The following is a 19,437-nucleotide window of genomic DNA, read 5'->3' as shown; positions in this document are numbered from 1 at the left end:
TCATAAATCGTTAAATATATATCATGGCTCCAGTTCGTTACACACGACACAAAAAAAAGTATAATTTTATTAATTTCACATTTTGCGGATTAGCATAATATCAGATGAAAACGAGAGAAATGTGAAAGAACCTTTTAACTCTGAACATTTGTTAGATACCGTCGCCTCATAATTTACATAATGTCTTTCGTCTCTGTATCTACTTCAACCCAAAAAAAATTATTAAATTATTAACACAAAAATTATTTTTAATTCACGAATAATTTAAAAAATGGAATTTTTTACATAATCATCTGCGAATGCCAATTTATTTTCGATTCCCGTCAATTTTTTCCTCCTCTTCCCAGTTCAATTTCGTATTCCCCCCAATCATCATCGATATTGGTTAATGAACTTGTTAACATGTTGTTATACAACAACAAAAAAAATTTATAGACATTTGTGTAGATATTTTTATGTGTGCGCTCAAGAATGTTTTTCCATTCTTTACTGTACAATACAATATCTATCCACTTAATGTCCATTGCCGCAGCCGAATATAACAATGACTAATTCAAATTGGTCATTCTCTTGATTCGTTTTGGTTTATCATCATCTACATCTTTCGTTTTAAACTTTTCTTATTATTCTTTTAAAAGTTCTTTTAATTGGAGAATTTTAGGAAGAATTGGAACGCATTTAGGCTGTGTTTTGATGGAATTCATTGTTATTTAGGTCCCCTGAATCACAAAAGTCGGTTAATTGATCAAAATTCCAGCACCATGTGGGTGTAACTCTTGCCTGATGTCGAATTTAACCCAAATCAGGCCTTAGGTCAAAGTCACGCCGACCTTGGATCGGATAATCGATTCACAAAGAGTTTATGACTAACATGCTTAGTATACAGTATGGCACCTGAAGCAAACATGGTTGAAAATCCAGCTTTAGGCCAACATGAATATGCCCTATGCCCGGATTCTTGACACAGAATCAGAAATATGCTAGTCTGGTATCGTCGGATTTTAGGCATTTCTATACCGTGTGCTTTTCCGGTTTGAGGTTTGAAGTGGCATATTGCAAAACTATTAAGAATCGTTTAAGTGTCTGGAAACTGTAACAAATTGTTCTCAGATCTTTTGATTTACTACTGAAGCATTCAAGTATTTTAAAGTATGCGAAATTTATGACAATACAAAAAGGCATTAGACACTTGTATACCATGTATTAATTTTAAAATTCCCAGGCAGCTTATTGACTCGGAAATACATCAATCGATCCATTCAAAAAAAAGTCTTTTAATTCTCTTTGGCTTGTAAACTACTCAACCGGCAAAAGAGATCCAACAATAAAGCACATTTTCTAGTAAAAACCGTTTTAATAAGAATTGGATAGAAGAATAAGTTTCGTATTTAACTAGCTTTTGTTTTCAATAACTATAAATTCAAACTATGCATACATACATTTTTATCATCATCTTTCATGGAATTTTTTATTTTTTTCCTCATTCGAATGAGAAAACATAAACAATTTTTATGTTCAATAACAGCAACAATACTTGTGATTATTATCATCATTATTCAGTCATTTTTATTCACTCTATGCTAAGAGCGACAAGTGATAACGGATAACAGGCATAATATTATGGCCCAATGAATGAAATGAAGCAAGTGTATTACAAATAATATGATTATTATTCCATGTATAGGTCATATAGTCGTCAAAGTGATGACATCAGTGTTGATATCTAGCTATTTGGCTGTGTCAGTCAAAATCTGAAATTGACATATCTATGATTTGATCCAAACAAATAGCATGTAGGTATAATAAGCAATTCTCATTTTAGATCTTATCACTCAGTCATCTGAGCAGTCTAACTTAGATTGAGAGTGAAGTTTCATTACGAAAGAAAGTAACGGTCATTTAGTATTTAAAAAGTATCAGAAGTTCAAAATTCAAAAGGCAAGCTCAAAGTTTGAACCACAGGAATTTTGACGGGAAAACGAGGAATTTTTCCGAGAGAAATTAATTCTAATTTGAATACTCAAAGAGGAAACATCTAAAGGAAAAAATAAAGGCTAAATATAAAGGAACACATTACTAAGAATAATTAAATTCCACGGCGTAGATCTCACGGTTTTAAACATAAACTTTACTAGAATTTGCTTACGCACATCTAAATAAACATTTGCATGTACATTGCCTGATTAAGATGGGAGCAAATTCCAATGTTCAAGGCTGATTAACAACACTGGACGTCAGGCTCATTTCACATTATCTTATGACTACATATGTGTGTGAATATATGAATAAATGAACAGTTTTGCGAGAAAAAAGGATAACAATAAATGTCGATGCTGAAAAACAAGCACTTTAACAAGTTAAAGAAAATGAACAATATAATTATGCAAATGAAATTACAGCAAAAATTGAAGGAGGAAGGAGAGCAAAAATATATATCTGCTGTCGCTTTAACGACAAATGTTTTATTGTTCCATTTTTTATGAGGAAAAAGAAATTTTGTTCTTGTTTTTTTATGTTACAACAATTTTTTTTTTGTTTTACTTTTCTTCCTTTTTGCTTTCCGTTCCTTCATTCATTCATTCCTAAGCAGCGAGTCAAATAAACGTAATCGCGTGGTCTTTTCGTCAAAACCTAGCCGGTTAAAAGCAAGCAATATAATGAACATTAAAGTCAAGACAGTGGAATGTCTAGAAACATTTTATTGGCTAACTTAAATATAGGTGTTAAAATGAGATTACCACAAAGGTTTCACGGTATAACAAAAAATTCTGTGTTAAAGAGAATGAGCTCTACAACCTTCTATAATTTATTTTTTATTTATACCTTTTGTGGTTATCAAGCGAGTATAATTTATCAACTCCTAGCATGTCAATTTCATACTAGTTATATTTTATGAAAAACTTGCACAATTTCCTGAATTCAAGCTCTTAACAGTCTGTGAATAACATTTATTTCTTGAACTAGTAATAATTTCGGCTAGCTCTTATTGAGCACGTTCTAACTCTCAACCTTGATTGTCAATCGTGCAAAGTACATTTCAGTAGACGAAAATAAGTTGACCTCATTGTTAATAAATTTGTGTGTGGAAGGCAAGCGTGCAGATTTTATGATATCAATATTATTATTATACCCATTAATTGCCATATGACTACTTAACTAACTATAGTTTAATATTTTTTTTTTCAAACATATTCCTGAATTTATTTCGTGGTAGACACAATTTGACATCATGCATACCGCCCCATCAATTAAAAACAATTTAAAATTTTTTGTTAGTTAAATACGAAAATCCCCATGTATATTTTATTATAGTTTAGTATGTTAGCTCAAATTCCACCTCCGATTGCTCTATAAAAGTGCTCACGTTTGACAACAGCTGTGAAAGTAATGGGCTGATTGCCATTGAATGACAGCAACAAAGCTATAACTTTTCAGTTTTCTGTAAAATATTACAAGTTATGTTAACATTGTGTATTTAAAACAAAGGATGGTCTAGTCGTTCCTACCAAGTAATTTAAGCTCATTTAAGTCTCAGTGATCAGAAATTGATTAATACATATTGAAAATAATAATTGTAACGGTTATTCAAAATTCAAATTTTCCAGTAAAATTTTTATTCGTAGCCAACTTCAGGTATGTTATCAAATGAAATGTGAATTAAATTAAAGTAATTAATTATCGAATTTAGCAATGATTACAAGCTTTAAGACTATTTGAGCTCTCTACAATGACTAATTGACGAGTTTTCAATGGCAGACTACTAGACAAAGTAATTTATTGAGCTGTTTTTAAAAAATGCACTAAAAAGATTCCATCCCTTGAAACATAAAACAGAAAAAAATTCTGTAAAATGAAAATGATTCTAAAGAAAAAGTCATTAACGGATTTAACACATTCTTCGTCGTGTCTTCTAATTACAGTCAAATGTTGTCATCATAACATACATTATATGATTACACATAATTGTGATGTTGAAGATGAATGTGATTGATGCACAGCAACCAGCAACCAACTCTCATTTCAAGAGCGACATCATTAATTTTAACTATGCGGCTCACCACCAAAAATACACTATAAAGTGTGAACCTATCAATCACTGACATAATATGAATGTATAATATACATGCTCCGAGAGAGTTCAAACTTATGTAGTCATGTGACGAAGTTCTAATTGATGATGATTATGAATTTTGAGGTTGAAAATTATGTTGTTTTATTTATCATAACGTGCGAGTTTATTCGCGTTCAGTTTGGCGAATAAAAGTTAATTAATAGATGAGCTATTGCACTGATATGTCTATATGAACCAGAAAATGCTGATACGTGTGAAATATATGAGTGAAATTGTGCAGAAAATTAATGATCACATATGAATTTTTATGAAATAATTCCCACAATTTTTTGCACGAATTACGATAAGATTGATTGTTCACAATACACATAATGAATAAGTAATTTGTATAATTTGCGTGAAAAATTTTCTTGTTTAATGGGGAAAAATCATGGAATGGGTAATAACTGATATTTATTTTTAGAGCTGCGTAAACCGCTATTATAATCCTATCTTAATTCGTTATAGATGAAATTTTCTCATTCACACCAGAACTACGTCTTAGATTTTCAGTTTGATTTCGTCATTTAAATATTCACTCGGCATTGATTATATCTGCCATTGTCTGCTATTATACATATTTTAACAATTTGAAATCAAGGGGGTCATGCAAATGTTCAAATTAGATACACTTGAAGTCTACTCGACTCGACTCAAACCATGGCGACTTTGAGTCGAATCTACTCAGCTCGAATTCGAGCTCTGGGATCATACTTGAAGGGTAACCGGCCATTTCCATATAGTGGGTCTGGTTCAACTGTCTCAGCACCGTTATGGCAGCATTTCATTTAAGGATACTTAAAACCATGCGACATGATTACTTGGCGAGGCAACCAAATTTGCCACTTGATTCTAATTATACTGCTGTCTCGGTAACGTAATGGCACCTTTGAGTGAATGCTTATCGGATGAGTGAGTATTTAAATACTTGTATGTTAAATTGCCTGATCAGTACACCTTGTTTGCTAGGACATCGATGTAGGACGAGAAGTTGCCTTGACGACAATGAGACAGCGGATTTCCATCAATTCATAGGGCCATTTGTAAATGCTTTTTACCACAATGCAACACTTTTGCTGTCAATACCAAAGTCTACAATCTGGTCAGCTTAATGTATGAACAAAACTCATATTTAATCAAATGCTCGATGACCAATAGCTAATTTACACTAGGCTATTTTACACTAGTCCCACCAAAATGAAATAAAGTCTTCAACTAAATCAAAGAACATTAAACTTGAAACAGTTAATATCAGAAAATGGATCAATTAATTTCAAAAGAAACAGGTGTGAGTATATTAACTAGTACTTAATGCCTTCCTTCACAATGTTGTCTAAAGTATTAAGAATGCCGTTGATCGGGTAATTACTAAAAGAAAAGATGAGAACACAACACACATAACGAGATTGATAAAAAATCATTAAAAGGGGGAATTACTAGATGGCTATACATGCCGATGCCTAGATAATATTAAATATCATTAATCTTCAATCCAAACGCAAAAGAATAAGGTCGCTTCGCTTTCAATAATCCATCTCCTTGAGTCGATGATGAATTTCTGATACATCATCAATGCTAATGGAAAAAAAAAAACTTTCATAAAAGACTTAACTTTCTCTGGAGGATGTTTTTGACATGAGACTGTCTCAACATTTATACTCTTTTTTTTTCAATAAATAAAAATAGATGAAAATAAGGAACCCGTAAAATCATTTTAAATGAAATGCTCTCATTCCATTGGCATGGCTTAATGAACTATGAAATAAACAAAAAAAAAAGAACATGCTTACTCTTTCTCTTTTACTCAGTCATTTACGTTTATATATATTATTTTTGTCTTGAAAATTAACTTTTTTGAAAAATGATTGATGAGGTACAAAGTTAATATTTCTCATTTTATTTTAGTAAAGAGTGAAATAAGATAATAAAAATTTTGGATATTCAAGGAATACGAGCTGACTAAGAAAATTTTACTTCTCTTAGTCATATGCCGTAAGTTTAGATTCTATACTAGTGGTGGGCAACCTATGTTTTGCGACACATCCTGTAACAACATCAACATCCTGATGTGATGGTAAGCCTCCACTGTAACTAAACGCTACATACGGTTAATGGAATTTCTAGCATTTTTTGATGGCACTTTAGTTTTTTAGGTGGGCAACATTGTTTTAATTCAGTGGTAGAAGACCTATGGTTTTTCGCTGCACATCCTGGTGGTAGGCTTTGACTAAAACCACACAAGGCATACGGTTCATGACATTTCCAAAATGTTTTGGCACCACATTCGTTTGGCTTAGAACAGTAATGCGGGAATGTCAATTAGATGCAAAAACATAGAATTTGTACAAGATTTGTGCTGTGGCCAGCAGTTGAGTCAGATGGAAAACCTTTTGTAATAACCTAGACTCCAAGTTCACAGCATAAGGTTGATGAAACATTAGGGTGCCACGGAACCTAAGTTGTCCACAATGGTTTTAACCCAGTTGTGGACAACATTTTGTTTTCGCGGCACACCTTGATAGCAAGCTTCGATCAAAACTGCACATGACATATGAATCATGGTTACTTACTTGCTGGAACCATGCTCCGATGTGGAGCCTAGATTTCTACAAAAGGCTTTCCATCTGACTCTGTTGCTGGCCTTATCACAAAGTTTGTACAAATTCTCCGTCTTTGCATCTAACTGACATTCTTTTAAAACCGTCCTACGCCAATGGATCATGGTTTTCCAAAATATTTTGGCGGAATTTTAGTGTACCACATCACACAGGTTGCCCACCACTGTTCTAAACCAATCTTATGCTTAAATCTTAATTTCCCCCCACGTCTAGAATTACACAAAAGGCACAAAATTTTTACGAGCAGGTTAAATAAAAGGAAAGTCATAAATATTGATGAGAGTGTTATCAACTTAACAATCGATCAAAAAAAAAAAAAAAATGTGAAAATATCACCCTTCATTAACCGAAAATGTTAAACGAGGTTAAAAGCCTTTTAAACACCTTTTATGATTATGACATTTTTTTTCGAGTATTAAAAGCCACTTTCTGTAGCAATTTTGCAAAGGGCAAATGTGTCTGTATGTGCTCGATTTGTCAGCTATAATTAAAGGGCTTGAAACGAATTTTTTATCCATTAATTATGAGAATATTGATGAGACGACAAGGCATTGGATTTTGTTGTGAATGTGTAAATTAAATCTTTAATTTTGGCTCATATATTATTATAATAATAACATCATGTGACGGTATGTGACAAACCAGTTGAGGGAGAAATGACAAAAATCACATTCAACAACAGAAGTATGGTTCGGTCAAGAACCGCAAGCATGCATTTGCTGCATTTTAGATACGCAAGCATGGAAATTTCGACTGTACTTTATAGTTCGTCCAAGGTTGCAGGCCTGCAGTTTTAGCATGTGAGACTGTGGTTTTAGACATACCCTACCTAGAAGTGACCTTGCTAATCCTAGATTTCTTTGATATGTTGCTTACTTGCTTGCTAATCAACACAATTTCAAATAACCACAAAGAATGTGAATTGTCACGTGTTTGTTAGTTCACCAACTGGATGTCAATTGGTTTTTGTGAGTCGAAGTGGCTCGGTGATGGAGCAGCTTCATTCCTCGAAACCTAATTATTGCAATATCACCTTGGGATCATGGGTTCGAGATTCGGTAAGAGAAATTGTTCACTTGTTCTTTTTCGAATCATATGTGCAGCATAAAGTCATCTTCTGTACAGTACAGGCTGCAGTGCCATCAATGGAGTAGTTCTGTTCTTGCTTTAAACTGTAGATCTACTGAATGTAGAGATCTTGCGTACTTACTGACTTAATTCGCTAGTCGTACAGATTTATTGTGATCCATGGCTCTATTGCTGGCTTCCACTTGCCAATTTCCGATACCAAGTGCGATCCTATCTCTATCGACAGCTATCGGTCTGCCGTACCCTCACACGATAAATTACTCACCAATCGCGTCAGTGAAGCTCTTGAGGTACTCAATGATCTGAATAGCTAAAGGTTTTACTGCAGAACTATAAATGCGTTTTGGACAAAAGTAATAAGTTGTCCATCAACTCATTCCGCACATAACTGTCTGACATGATTTAAATTTCTGTGGGTTTATATGCGCAAAATTGATCATTAACGTATGAGTGAGGGTCAGAGAGAGAAAATAAATATTTTTTAATTCCTTTAATCCTTTAATCGTTTAATGAATTTCATTTTACCTTTCATTAACTCGACCTTATCAATGGACATGAAGGGAAGTAAATTAGTAATATACTTACATCGGTCATAAAAAAGCCATGTATCAACAACAACATAACATGATAAAAAAATATATATATGAAATAAAAATTGATATCATAAACCTGAAAGCATGAAGCGACTGACTTTACATTTCTTGGAAAAAAACGAAATAAGTCAGTAAAAATGTGAACAAATTTATTGAATAAGCTTAAATGAATTTATTGCAGTGTGAATACTTCGTTAATTTTGTACTTTTCTGTCCCGCTTTTTTTTTGTAAATTTATTGCTGCATTGGATATATACAACAAAATGAATAATATTGAAAAAAAATATATATTTTCATAAAATGCTGAACAAAATCGGAAACTGAATCTCCCCGATGTTATGGACATCATGCAGTGTAGTGTGAAATATCTCTCTCTTATTCACTTCTGCTGAATATGAAATAATAAAAAAAAAGTTATGGTCATGTTGAGAGTTACAATGATATTTAATTAAGTTATTTTTTCAATTGGAATAATCATTTAATTTTTTTTTTTATTTTAATTTTCATTCTTGTTCATTCGTCATTAAAATTATTTCACCATATTTATTTTTAGGGGTAATAGGGAAATTTTGTCATCATGGGGTATCATGGGTATTTTGAAATTTTGTCTCTATTCTATAAGACACTTCTCTTCTATCACACAATTCCGAGTGGACAAAATTACGATGTAACTAGTTGATGTCCAGTTAATGTCCAGTTACTTACTTACTTACTTACTTCGCTGGTTGTTCAGATCAGTTGTGATTCATGACCTTAAACAGGTGTTGCATGAAGCTGGCTCCATCGCAGGCTTCCAATTTTCAATTTTCAATACCAAGCGCAACACTATCTCTATCATCTCTAATGTCCAGTTGATGACGTATTTCTGTCCATTCGGGATTTATTAACACCTTACCAATTAATTTCCTAAATGTGTTCAAAATGACGTTCAGTTAGAATAGTTTGGTCCAAACTGTGTCCCGCGACACACTGGCATGCCGTAGCACAACCTAAGGTGAAAAAAAATTTGGACATCAAATTATTAAAAATATATCTAAGACCAGTGTGACGCAATACACAGTTTGGACATCACTGTTATAGAAGCCCTTTTTCAAATTAATTGGTGAATTTTAGGAAAAGTATGAGTAAAGGGTATCGATATTGTACCCAAAGTTGAACTTTCCCACCAAATAGATATTGGCGAGTGTCTTAATAAAATGCGAATAGTACCAAATGTGTCTTAAACTTTCAATATTATAGCAAGATGCCTTAATTTAGCATACTCATCTAAATTAGTGTTTTTTGAGCGTACAGTACAATTGATGGACATGACATGCATAATTTCATGAGCAGTCATGAGCTCGCTTCATGTCTGTTCGAGAAGTATACTCATAAATGCTGAATGTTGCTTCTAAATAGCTTTAACATAAGTGTGTTATGAGTAGCCAAACATTACTAGAACAAACTAAAGGCATAGCCATCAGTTTTTAGAATAAAATCTCTTTCAATAGACTTCATTTATTGACGACCCTTTATTGCAACATCCAGAAGCATCGCATCGTTCTATTTCTTTTTATGTTATTATGTGCTAAGTGTTCTAGTGACATAAATATCTTCTCGGAAGTTAAATACCCAAAAAAAAAAAATGTGCAATCTATGTTTCGAGAAGAAATGCGACTACTGACCTAATCGATTCTTCTATTTCCTTTTCGTTCCATGAAATTGGAATTTGTGCATATATACAAAAAAATAAGATACAAAACAAAAAATAAAGAAGAGAGACATAAAAAGGACTCCGATTATTGTATGCATTCAGATGCTATCTACACTAAATCAGTAGGCAGGCAAATTGATGCTTTAATATGAAACATTTTGTCATGGAAACCTGTTCTCTTTTAGAGGAATAAGAACCATAAATTGTTTAGATAATTGTTTACTCTGCCACCCATCGATAGATGTTATAAACTATGTCTCTTTTACTTCACAATTTCTTTTGTCTTTTACACGTTTGTATTCTTTTCGGAATTCTGAATAACAAAAATATAGTCGTCAAAAAGGGAAAAAAGGCACATGATGCCGTATTCATTGTTACTTCTCTCATCTCGTCTTCTTCTTCTTTTTCCTTCTACTGAAACTATATATCTCATATCATCTTCATTACATGCATTTCTTTTCACTTTTTCAATCTGAATAATTCTGATGCATAGCTGCAGGGAGTCTCTAGACACTGAATGGTTACATCAGTAGAAATTAGACTCTGCTAGATTCAAATGGGACTTCTGTAACTTTTTAAATTTTTCTTAAATTTTAATTAAATTTTTAAAATTAAATCTGATATAGGAACAGAGTCAATTTTGCATAATGAGCTAATCTTTCATTTAGGGAGCATTTTATAGACCACATGATTTGTTTCAACTCATAACGGTTTTGAAAAATTCAAATTTATTTTTCCGCATGCTTCGCATGTTTTAACCGTCATGCGAATGAATCAAATTTGAATTGAGGACATTCCGTCAAATAACAACAGACAACATTCTATCAAAGCAATGTTAGCATTTTTAAGAATAAACAAAAGAATAATTAATTCGGTCAAAACAGTCTCATCATTTACGGTGAAAAGAAGTTACTCGGCAAGAAAAATGGATTTGAAGGAATTTATTCTTGAAAATGACACGCCAATTGTCAATTTAGATTGTACACAAGCATTTCAGAAGTTAACTGATAATGAGAAGCAATATTTGCATAATTACACAAAGGTAAATATTAAGTTAAGTAACCGATTTAAGTGCATCCATAAATGGCAGATTATTTTCACAGGCTAGCTGGTACGGTTCTTTAATATCTTTCATTCAATCATCGCCGGAATCACCTTTGATTTTCTCATTACTTCACGGAATATTTAGTGCTGAAACTGTCGAATCATTAAGAACCTCCAATAAGGATAAAGTCACCGAAGATGAATTTACGGTACGATAATTACATGAATTGTACATTGTTAGGTTTTGATAACGATTTCATTACTTATTAAACAGGCATTTTTGGTTTACTGCTGTGGCTTTTTCTCAAATGCCGGAAATTATAAAGGGTTTGGAGATAACAAGATATTGCCCGGTGTTGATGAGGACAAGTTTCATGAAATAATCAAAAACTCAAAGTTGTATGCTCAAAATCCATCAAAGACTGAAAGTTTATGGAATGAAGCAAAGACTTCAATTTATCTACTGAATGACACCAACAAATCTTTAGGATTGAAAGGTCAAGGAATCACAACATACTTCTCCGGCAACTGTACAAAAGAAGATGCTGATTTGATTACAGAATGGATGAAATTAAAGAAATTTGAAGCATATATAAGCCGTACTTTTAAAACTGTTGATGAAAGTGGAAAGAGCCGCTACGAAATTCGTTTAGCATCATCCGAAACTGGAGATAAAGAAGGCATTACGTTAGCAGAAGAAGACTATAATGGAGTAACATTTAAGATTACCCGTGGAGATTATTCACAAATTCTTCCGTTTGTTACTAATTATTTAAATAATGCATGCAATTTTGCTGCTAATGATGGCCAAAAGCAAATGCTTGAAAACATCTCAAAATCATTTAAAGAAGGCGATTTAAGTGCTCATAAAGAAGGTTCAAAATTTTGGGTATTAGATAGAGTACCCGCAGTTGAAGCATATATAGGCTGGATGTTCACTTATAGAGATCCTGCTGGCGAACGTGGAGAATTTTTCGGATGGACTTCAATGATTAATCGAGTATTATCAGAAAGATTTCAAAATTTGGTTCATAAGGCTGAAAATTTCTTGAATGAACTTCCGTGGCCATCTACTTTTGAGAAGGATAAATTTTCTAAACCTGACTTTTCCTATGTTGGTAAGTGGTCAAGAGAACTACAAATGATCTCAAAAATCTTGCAAATGTTTTAAAATATACTTTGTATGGTTTTTGGACATTGAATTTCTAAATTTTTTTTTTTAATTTTACATATTATTTTCTTTATGACAGATGTCCTTGCATTTGCTGGTTCGACTGTACCCGTCGGCCTTTCGATTCCCATAACCTACGAAGAACTCCGTCACAAGGAAGGATTTAAAAATATTACATTAGGAAATGTCTTAAAGTCAAGATTTGGAATAGATGACTATCCATTTTTGACTAAAGAAGACAGTGATTTAATGCTGAAATATAAGGAAGCAGCCTTTGAAGTTCAATTAGGTTTACATGAATTGCTTGGTCACGGTTCAGGAAAGTTATTTTCTATTGACGAAAAGGGAAAGCTCAATTTTGATAAGGAAACTGTCATCAATCCATTAACGAATGGTCCAATAACTTCTTGGTACGAACCAGGAGAAACTTTTGATTCAAAATTCAAAGCGATCGGATCTAGTTATGAAGAATGTAGATCTGAAGCGGTGGCTCTGCATTTAATGTTTAATCGTGATGTCATGAAAATATTTGGACACACTGATGAAACGGAAATAGACAATTTGATTTATGTTGGATGGTTATTAATGGCTTATGCTGGTGCAGGCAGAGCTGTTGAGATGTGGAATCCTTCTACAAAAATTTGGGGACAGGCGCACTCAAGAGCACGATATGCAATAACAAAAGTCATGATTGAATCTGGTTTGTTGGAAGTGACAGAGAGTGAACCTGGAAAGAAATTGTCAATTAAATTACATCGTGATAAAATTGAGACTGTTGGTCGAAAAGCCATATCTGATTTCTTATTGAAACTACAAGTTTTCAAATCAACTGCTGATTACGAAGCTGCCAATGAAATGTATGAAAAGTATTCAAAAGTAGATGATGATGGTCCACATCCGTTTGCCAAATGGAGAGATATTGTACTGCTTAATAGAAAGCCACGCTTAATTTTAATTCAATCTAATACAGAAGTTGATAGTGATGGAAAAATACAATTAAAGACTTATGATGCCAATTTAGATGGCTTCCTTCAATCATGGAGGGAACGTTTTGATAATGCTGAAGAATTACAAGAAATTATGTTGAATTTATATAATAAAGATAAACACTATTTTATTTAAATTATTAAATAAAGGATACTTTTACAGAATGAATATATAATTTAGAGTTTGAAGCTACATATTTGACATACCAAATAATAAAGTTTCTTTGGAAAGTTAATGACCGTTATTTTTTCAAACGGAAATTTTCCAAATTAAATCAAAATTTTGGCAGTTAAATATTCAAATATTTTTTGACCGTTATTTTTTAAATTCTACGATATCCTTAGTTGACATCAGCCAAAAAGACTTTTTTCACCTTAACTATAAAACTTTCGTAAACCTCTTTTTGACCATAATAAATAAACAATAAGTAAGCCATAAGACAAACTAGAACAATCACAAGGAAGACTAACAGATAATAACCAATCTTAACAATTAAATCATAGCTTCTATGTTCATCAGGTGGAGTCATCAAATGACTATCATCAACAATCAACTCATCAAGTCTTAAATCTTTAGCTACATCTTTAAATTTTTTATGTTCAACAGTTTTTCCAGGCAGCAGCAAAACGCTCAATTGACGATTTTCTCGAAGGACATTAGTTACATCATCTATATTTACTATATTGTCATGAGATGAATGAAACTCTATAGTGGTTACCGTTCTGTAGTTGGCTGGATAAATGCTGCAAGCTTTAAATTTTAATGTATCCAACTTTTTTAGATGTTTAAATGCGTTTGATATTCCTAGCGATACATCCAGGTCGGTAAATGATATTTTTTGAACATTAGGGCACTTTAATAATATCCAGATAATTGTACTGCTATTTTCATACTTTTCGAAGCTCAACATTTTGATGGAATTATTGGAATGGAATTTTTGAGGCAGTAAGACGTGAGGACATGACGTAAAACTAGCTGAATTCAAGTTTTTCATACCTAAAATGCATGATATGATGTCATTGTTGAGAACAATATTCTTCAAGCTTAATATCCTTAGATTCAACTGCTGCTTCATTATAAAATTAAAAATCTGAGTGTAAAATACTTCAGTATTGTGTTCTAGTTCACTAATTGACGCAATCTCAAGACTTAATTCCTCTAGTTTAAATGTAGTGACATCAGTAACTATTGAGTCTTTGAACAACGATGCCAAATGTTCGCGAATGTGGAGTTTTCTTAATTTAGTAGACCTTGAAAATAATTCCTTTAAAGATTGTGGCAGTTCTGCATTTTCCCTCATCTCTACATGTCCATTAAATATTAGGGTCTACAAAACGAAGCAGAATAATGAAATATTTAATTAGTGATACTATCATCTTACATACCTCTAAACTTCTTGCTGCAGTAAAGCAATTAAACAGCGAAAACAATGGAAATGGACCATCGATTTTATTGCCTATTCTGACCAAGGTACCACATTCCAATCGTACTGATTTCAATTTCGGAAGTGTAATTGGTATGATACTTGATTTCTCCTGTATAGTGACATGCTTAAGACTTATTTCGATCAAGTTTCCTGCAATATGTTTAAGTATAGCTCTTAAATCGTCTATTAAAAAAGTGCATTCCTCCAAAAATAGTTTGCGTATTATTTTGCGAGTTTTGAGAAACGGCACAAGAAGTGGACAAAATCCTTGAAACTCAAATATCTAGTCAAAAAATGAAAGTAAAATTAATATATTTAATTCACTTAAGCTACTACTCACCTCAAGCGTGTGTGATTTATCAAAAATCTTAATTTGTCTATCTTTAACGTCGCACATCATAATTACTAGATGTCTCAGCTTTGGGAAAGTTATTGGATTGAATTTTATGTTAGGTCTGGACCTCATATATATTAATTTGATTATTTCCAAATACTTGGACGTATATCTGAAGAATATATCGATTTCTGTTGCATAAAATTCACATCTATAAAATTCAACAGCATATATTTGTGTATAGTGCCTTTCAAGGAACTTGACCAGCTTTGGTTTAAAAACTTTAATTCCATGCATAATTTTGATTCTTTGATATTTACGCCGACTGAAGACCAACCTATTTCTATTTTCATATATGCTTGCATCCCATACCACAGTTATATGCCTCATTAATTCGATGCTCGAAGCAATTGCTAAGTAAAATTTCTTGCATACTTCACTAAATTTTAAAATTCGTCCTCCAGATTCTTGTACATATAAAAATATTTTCTGAAGGATATTCGCTGGCAGGTCATGAAAGTTTGTTGATTCTCTTTCCAGTTCCATTATTAAGATTTTGATCTGCTGATTTTTGTTTATTAACCTCAAAATATTTATTTTAGACCTAAAAAATCATTTTTGTTATCGTTCACTCAAAAATTACAAGCATTACTCACTTCAATATAAATTTTAAACAAAATATTATCTTAAACTAGCTTTAACTAATTATTTTACCCCGATATACGGGACATTTGTAAATTCTTGATTGTTTTCATTGGATTTTAGAATATTTGAAACAATTTTAACCGTTGATAAAAAAGTTCAAAATTTTGAACTTGTTAAAATTTAAAACTTTTTAGTTCCCTTAATTTTTAAATTTGTCATAAATATCAATATGTGGTTCAGTAAAATACATCCTTCGATGAGTAATGTTACAGCCAACACAAAATATGCTTAACGACTTTTAGATTTTTAAATTTTTTTTCATGGAAATGTTGATTTGCAAAAAAAAATATTGCAAAACTAAAGTTTAAGGTTATTTGCACGAAAAATCCATAAAAAGCAAGCCAATTTTCACATCCAAAGATTAATATTAAATAAGTTAAAAGTGAAGCAATCTAGGATTTCATTCAGAAATCAAAAGATATTTAAAAAATTGTGCAATATTGTTGTTGTAAGAAACCGACACAGCATAGACAGAAAGTAGTCATTAGACAGTTCACGTGAAGGAAAATAAAAATAAGTTAGATCGCTCGGGAAAATCGTTTAATTCATAAAATATGAGCCTCCTAACAAGATCAGCAATATTTGCAAGTTCATCATTGAGAAATGGCGCTAAAGTGAGTATATAATTTATTAATCATATCTTCAAATTTGTGTTTGAAAGTGAAAAATTCTAAGAAAAAAGTGAAATGAAAAATTTTCATAGAAAAAGATTGAATAATCACTTGCAACCTTGAGAACGGTCACAAAGCTTATTTTCGCTACTTTTCAAATTATTCAATTAAATAATTCAAAGTGATCGCCTTGATGACGTCATGAGCAATTGATTTGCAATGTGTACAACACATTTGACTGGAAAGTAAAACGCCAAATCAACGAATTTCATGCGAAAAAGATACAGCAAAAGAGAGAGAAAAGTAAAGAATAAGAAGGGAATTACCAAAATCATCTGATTTCGTTTTGCGTGTGACCTAAAAATAGCGTACAAAAGAAAATGAAGAAAAAATCAATCAGTGTCGTGACACAACAATGTCTTAAAATAAATTACTTATTTTCATTTACAGATTCTCAGTGCTGCACAACAAAAGCGTCAATTGAATGTTCAAGAGCACATTTCATATTCCTTCCTCAATGAAGCTGGCATTCCAACACCCAAGTATGTATTACGTTTATCGTCAGTTGACGAAAAATTTCCTATATGAATCATCATTTCATGCGACTAACTTCCTTATCTTTTTACACGTTCATTAATGAAGTGTAAACATGTGAGGAAGGGTGAACCTGCTAATCTGAAAACAATTTACGTCAAAGTCCGCAAATTGATAAGGGAAATCAACAATAATGATTATGTTTTTCTCATCTGTTATTTATTTAGGTTTGGTGTTGCCCATTCAGCTGAGGAAGCAGAAAAAATTGCAAAAGATTTGCAAACAAAGAATTTAATCTTGAAGGCACAAGTATTGGCCGGTGGACGTGGTAAAGGAGCTTTCAAAAATGGACTTAAAGGAGGTGTCCGAGTCATTAACTCTCCACAAGAAGCAAAGGAAATTGGTGGAAAAATGATCAACCAACTTTTAGTCACTAAACAAACTGGATCTGCTGGTAGAATTTGTAATAAAGTCATGGTAGCTGAAAGAAAGTTCCCAAGACGTGAATTTTACTTTGCCGTCATGATGGAACGTGCATTCAATGGCCCAGTACTTATTGCCTCATCACAAGGTGGTGTAAATATTGAAGAAGTAGCTGCTGAGAATCCAGAGGCAATTGTTTATGAACCAATTGACATCAATAAAGGATTAACAAAGGATCAGGCATTGAAAATTGCAAGAACAGTTGGATTAGATGATCATTTGGAAACAACAACTCAAATGCTCTTAAACTTGTACGATCTTTTCGTCAAGAAAGATGCTTTACTTGTTGAAATTAATCCATATGCTGAAGATGCCGGCGAAACTCGTAAGTTATTGTCCAAAGACTACTTGCCTGAATCATTAATCTGCACCAGTTTTCTATCTAATATTCACTACATACATTTTCCTTACAATAATCATAATCACACCAATCATTTTCTTCTTTTCTCATTCAAGGCGAACAGTGTAAGTAAACATCAGTTCATCTACCTAGATATTTTTGGAAACGACTCAAAATTTTACATAAGTGTCCAAAAAATACACAAAGATCAAAATTTATCATTGAGAGTGCTTAGTGAAATTATTATGCGAAGCAAAATTGTAAATTGGCTATTAAGTAGTTCTGATGTTTTTGTTTTTATTTTATTATTCACTATCAAATTGTATATTTTTTATTTAGTCAAACATATTGAGACCAAGACCTAATAACATCAATTCAATCTATTGTAGATTTTGCACTCGATGCTAAAATGAGATTCGACGATAATGCCGAATTCCGTCAAAAGGACTTGTTCGCCAAACGTGATTACTCACAAGAGGACCAGAAAGAAGTAGCTGCTGCTAAATTCGATCTTAACTACATTGCTTTAGATGGATCAATTGGATGCATGGTCAATGGCGCTGGTAAGAAACTTACTTCTTACATACTTACATAGATTTACTAAATTCCTTTTCAATTTTATTAGGTCTTGCCATGGCTACAATGGATATCATCAAGCTTCATGGAGGAGATCCAGCCAACTTCTTGGATGTTGGTGGCGGAGCAACAGCTAATGCCGTAAAGGAAGCATTCAAAATCATCACAGCTGATCCAAAAGTTCACGTGATTCTTGTCAACATTTTTGGTGGTATTATGCGCTGTGATGTTATTGCCGAGGGTATTATTGCTGCAACAAAAGAACTTAGTCTTACTTTGCCTATTATCGTTCGTCTTCAGGTTAGTTGAGTTGTTTATTAGTGTAGCTAATTAGCACATTTAAATTGTGACGTATCAAATGTCACGATTATTTAAATTATGGAAATATCGTGAAGGTCTAATTTTGAGGAATTTCTTTACTTTTTAGGGTACAAATGTAAATGAGGCAAAGGAACTTATCCGTAAATCAAAATTGCGCATTTTACCAAAAGATGATCTTGATGAAGCAGCCATGCTCAGCGTTCATTTATCTCAAATTGTACATCTTGCAAAAGAAGCTCATCTTAATGTTCTCTTCGAATTGGATCCACTTCATCATCATTAGACAGAATAAAATTAATTAATTAACCATTTATGGAAGCTTGAATAATTGGTGTTTTTTACACAAGCATAAAGTTTTAATGGATCTTCTATTTACCTTAATTATTTTATTTATGTCATCAATGCACGATATTTGAAACATAACATACCTAAAACTAAGTCGCACCAAAATTACCTTTTCATTTTCGACCTACATACTATTCCTTACTATGTTTCATATTGAGAACACCATAATTCAGCTTTGGCAAATGAATCCTTAAAATGTACTTTCTATAATTATAATTATTATTATTATAAAAGATATGAAATTAGTATCCCACTAAATAAGAAAATTTCCTAGACGATTTTATCAATTAACTAATTTATTCTTAAATGTTAAAGAAGCAACTGAAATAAAACAAAAATTGATAAACATAAAAGATGTGCGAAGAACTCAAACAATGAAGATGATTTTTTTCCTTTATTTTAATGTGATGTCATTATTAGTGAATGATTTTCAAATAGCCGAGACAACAAATATTT

The 19,437-nt window shown here is 32.3% G+C and overlaps 3 protein-coding genes across 5 annotated transcripts; 2 read left to right on the top strand and 1 right to left on the bottom strand.

The window, feature by feature from the left end:
- The first annotated feature begins 10,928 nt into the window (after positions 1 to 10,928).
- On the top strand, positions 10,929 to 13,478 carry LOC139097927 (dipeptidyl peptidase 3-like). The gene is made up of 4 exons (XM_070649936.1): positions 10,929 to 11,146; positions 11,208 to 11,357; positions 11,423 to 12,266; positions 12,399 to 13,478. Exons 1-4 carry the CDS (start codon positions 10,937 to 10,939, stop codon positions 13,439 to 13,441), a joined length of 2,247 nt encoding a protein of 748 aa, XP_070506037.1. The 5' UTR covers positions 10,929 to 10,936; the 3' UTR covers positions 13,442 to 13,478.
- On the bottom strand, positions 13,461 to 15,613 carry LOC139097928 (uncharacterized). 2 transcript variants are annotated; one of them, XM_070649938.1, is made up of 4 exons: positions 15,502 to 15,567; positions 15,073 to 15,238; positions 14,692 to 15,015; positions 13,461 to 14,633 (listed from the first exon to the last, which is right to left on the bottom strand). In XM_070649938.1, the coding sequence occupies exons 2-4, from the start codon at positions 15,196 to 15,198 to the stop codon at positions 13,647 to 13,649; spliced, it is 1,437 nt and encodes a 478-aa protein (XP_070506039.1). In that variant the 5' UTR covers positions 15,199 to 15,238; positions 15,502 to 15,567; the 3' UTR covers positions 13,461 to 13,646. The 2 variants fall into 2 exon arrangements, with proteins under 2 accessions (XP_070506039.1, XP_070506038.1); XM_070649937.1 differs by having other exon boundaries at positions 15,073 to 15,613.
- Positions 15,614 to 16,225: 612 nt separating this feature from the next.
- On the top strand, positions 16,226 to 19,356 carry ScsbetaA (Succinyl-coenzyme A synthetase beta subunit, ADP-forming). 2 transcript variants are annotated; one of them, XM_070649857.1, is made up of 7 exons: positions 16,226 to 16,385; positions 16,833 to 16,924; positions 17,144 to 17,724; positions 17,856 to 17,864; positions 18,129 to 18,302; positions 18,365 to 18,615; positions 18,743 to 19,356. In XM_070649857.1, exons 1-7 carry the CDS (start codon positions 16,326 to 16,328, stop codon positions 18,917 to 18,919), a joined length of 1,344 nt encoding a protein of 447 aa, XP_070505958.1. In that variant the 5' UTR covers positions 16,226 to 16,325; the 3' UTR covers positions 18,920 to 19,356. The 2 variants fall into 2 exon arrangements, with proteins under 2 accessions (XP_070505958.1, XP_070505961.1); XM_070649860.1 differs by lacking the exon at positions 17,856 to 17,864.
- Positions 19,357 to 19,437: the final 81 nt, after the last annotated feature.

This window comes from Chironomus tepperi, unplaced genomic scaffold, assembly GCF_022539635.2.
Source record: "Chironomus tepperi strain 1889 unplaced genomic scaffold, CSIRO-AGI_Ctep_v1 contig_441, whole genome shotgun sequence".
NCBI lineage: Eukaryota > Metazoa > Arthropoda > Insecta > Diptera > Chironomidae > Chironomus > Chironomus tepperi.
The sequence above is the reverse complement of the archived record's forward strand: the minus strand, read 5'-3'. Positions and strand labels throughout refer to the sequence as shown.